This window comes from Nestor notabilis, unplaced genomic scaffold (assembly GCF_000696875.1).
Source record: "Nestor notabilis isolate BGI_N333 unplaced genomic scaffold, ASM69687v1 scaffold30616, whole genome shotgun sequence".
NCBI lineage: Eukaryota > Metazoa > Chordata > Aves > Psittaciformes > Psittacidae > Nestor > Nestor notabilis.
In genome coordinates, this window is record NW_009931955.1 from 26568 (window position 1) to 29803 (window position 3236).

The window sequence follows — 3236 nt, forward strand, 5'->3', positions numbered from 1 at the left end:
ATGAAAAGCTGGATTATACTGCTGGCTGTTGTAGCCAGCACAGCAGAAACACAAAACCAGGATGTCTGCACCCAAGGGTATCCTGGCATCCCTGGCAATCCTGGGCACAATGGCATACCTGGTCGTGATGGACATGATGGCTCAAAAGGCGACAAGGGAGATAGAGGTACTGTGTTCAGAATAAATTATTTCATGTATCAAATGCAATGTCATTCATTCCTGAAGCAGTCAGAAGTCACTCTGCATTAATGGGTTTATTCTGCCTAGACTTCAGAAAACATTTCAGACATTTGTCTTTCACTTGTTTAAAGAAGGAAATAGAAAGAAAGGCCTAATAATGAAAGCAAGATAGCTAACACTGGAGAGGCCAGGTCCATGGGATAAAAACAAAAGAAAAAAAGATTTTACCGTCCACTTTGGGAATATTTTCATGTCTATTTGAAAATTTTAAAGCCTGTAAACCTACTCCTACATCTCTGATAGCAACTATATTTCTGTGAAGAGTTTCAAGCCCAGTAAAAAAAATCCCAACAACTAATACCTTGTTCAGTGTAATAAGTATGTAGTGGTAAGAAGATATCTCTTTCTTATCTAAATTCTACATTTGTAGGATTTGCTTCTGAGTGTGCCTACCTGCTGTAACTCAAGAGCCATTAGAGGAAGTTCAGGAATGGAGACTATTGAAAAGCAGTGTAGGATTCATGTCTGCTCTAACAGGCTTTAATAAAGATTTGTGTGTGATACTGAAGACAGAGATAATCTTCTCAGCATCCTAAAGCTAGTAATTCCCATAGTACTTTAAGCCTCAGGTTAATGATGGCCTTTGTATTCATGCTGAAATAATAAAACCAGGGCTGCACAACATGATAAATCTGTGGGCATGTGGAGACATAACACTTCATCTGAAATGTCACAATCCCAGAATGAAAAACACAAGACAAATGCAAATCTGCTACTTCCAATTTGTTCACAAAATTTTGGGGGGGAACTTTTCAATAACAGGCTTTATTTTAGGTCAGCTGTTGTGTGGCATCATGGAGGTGGCATTATGGTTTAATGCATAAACCTGTCACAGACTCTGTTATCATAGCCCTGGTTAACTCAGCTGCACAAATCAATATGGATCAAACTTGTCCTTATCAGATAAACCCTTCTAACTTTTCCTGCTGGTATCTTACATGGAACACAGCAACCACAGGAAAAGAGGTTTCCACATTGGTGGTCTAGACCAGGGTGTAGCTCCTCTCCATAACTCAATTTTCTCTATCTCAAAAAAGCACTGTCCTCAAGTGCTTCAAGCAGAGTTTCTGCGCTCTCTGTCAATCTCTCCGTAAAATAAAAGTACCAGCAGTGACACCCACTAAAACTCAGAAATAAGACTACTCTTTACGTTACTGCTTAGCCAGGCTTGACGAGGAAGGATTAGAGAAGGGTTCATGCCAAGTTTTCTGTTAATGTAATTGTTTAATGGAAATCTGTTTTTCTCTTTTGTACTAGGTGAAGCGGGACTTCCTGGCAGTCCAGGGAAAAATGGGGCAAATGGAGAGAAAGGCGAACGAGGTCAGAGCAGAAGTGTTTCAATTTATTACTTGTCTATCACCTTCTGCCCTTGTGTTTGTGAGCACTGGATGTGCTATACATTCTAGCTGTAGTGAAGGTACCATAAAGGTTAAAAAAACCTTTCTCCAGGAGTAGTAGAGGCTGCACACAGATGTTGACAATACAATAGGAATTTGCCACCTCCAGTTATCCTGCTGCCTCTGATGCCCTACAGCTTGTGCACTCAATCTGTTATCCCACCTTCCTCATCTCTGATCCTTTTGTCAGCCGCTGAGGAAGACACTGCATCTGCAGTTACCTCAAGAAAGTGAGGGTCCTGTAGCTAGGTATTCAACTTCAGGGAAAGGGACTTTTTAAAAAGAAACTGTAGAAAAGTTATACACCTAAAAATAGATCCTGTATATATACTTCACCGTTTTAGCCAACCTATGTGTATGCAGCATGTCTCTTTGTCAAATGGATGTATATGAGCAGAGTGACTTGTGCATAAAAGCAGGGAGTCAGTTATTGTGCAAGTGGCATCACATCATTTCTGAAGACATTCAGTAACCTGGATGCTGGACTTGTGCTTTGGAGTAATTCTTTCTTTTCTTTTTTTTTTTCTTCCCATTTAGGAGCAAATGGGACTGTTGAAGAAAAGGGAAACAAAGGAGATAAAGGAGAAAGAGGACGACCTGGGAAACTGGGACCAAAAGGAATTGTAGGATCAGTGGGTTACAAGGGTCAGAAGGGAGAGCTGGGACTGCAAGGACAAAAGGGGTTAAAAGGAGACATTGGGCCCATAGGTCCAAAAGGGACAAAGGGTGACATTGGCCATCCTGGAAGAGTTGGCTTCCCGGGGCCAATTGGCCCAATTGGTAATCCGGGTCCTAAAGGTAACACTGGAGATCTGGGGCCACAGGGTAATCCAGGAGTTCAGGGGGAAAGAGGCTTGAAAGGAGACAGGGGAGATAAGGGGAATGTAGGTGCCCCAGCAGTCCTACCAAGGAGTGCTTTTAGTGTCGGTCTTACAATCACCACCAAATTTCCTCCTCCAAATCGCCCAATCAGGTTTGACAAGGTGCTGTATAATAGTCTAAATGACTACAACTCAGATACTGGCAAATTCACCTGCAAATACCCCGGTGTTTACTATTTCACCTACCACATCACTGTCTACTCAAGGAACGTCCGAGTAGCTCTAGTTAAAAACGGCATCAAGATGCTGCACACAGTGGACAGGTACCAGAGTGGAGAGGACCAGGCCTCGGGAGCAGCCATCCTTGAGCTGCAGGGAGGAGATGAGGTGTGGCTGCAGGCTCACCAAGGAGAGACTTTCAATGGGCTGTTTGCAGATGCTGATGATGATACCACCTTCTCTGGATTCCTCCTGTTCAGCACCTCTGACCTGCTGTAGCCACTGCCATCGCCTGCCACAGAACTCCATGTTACCTGTGAATAGTGTGTCTGTGTCCTTCAGCCCTCCCTAATGAAGTTATCTGCTGGCCAGTTTCTGCTGGATCCCACAGAAAACAGAAATCACCCATGGAAATATGTTGAGGGCCGAAACGGAGACATAGGGGTGCGGGGCAGGTTGGGACCAGCCAGGCATCTCCATAAAAGTTCTAAAAGTTGATTGTTTTTTATGTTCGTTTTTGTTTCATTTTGTTTTCTTTTTACGGAAGTCGTCACATTGG

The 3236-nt window shown here is 43.1% G+C and overlaps 1 protein-coding gene across 1 annotated transcript; it reads left to right on the forward strand.

Annotated features, from left to right (window-relative positions):
- LOC104406998 (complement C1q and tumor necrosis factor-related protein 9A-like) lies at positions 1-2956 on the forward strand. Its single transcript, XM_010016143.1, has 3 exons — positions 1-166; positions 1498-1560; positions 2175-2956. The coding sequence occupies exons 1-3, from the start codon at positions 1-3 to the stop codon at positions 2954-2956; spliced, it is 1011 nt and encodes a 336-aa protein (XP_010014445.1).
- Positions 2957-3236: the final 280 nt, after the last annotated feature.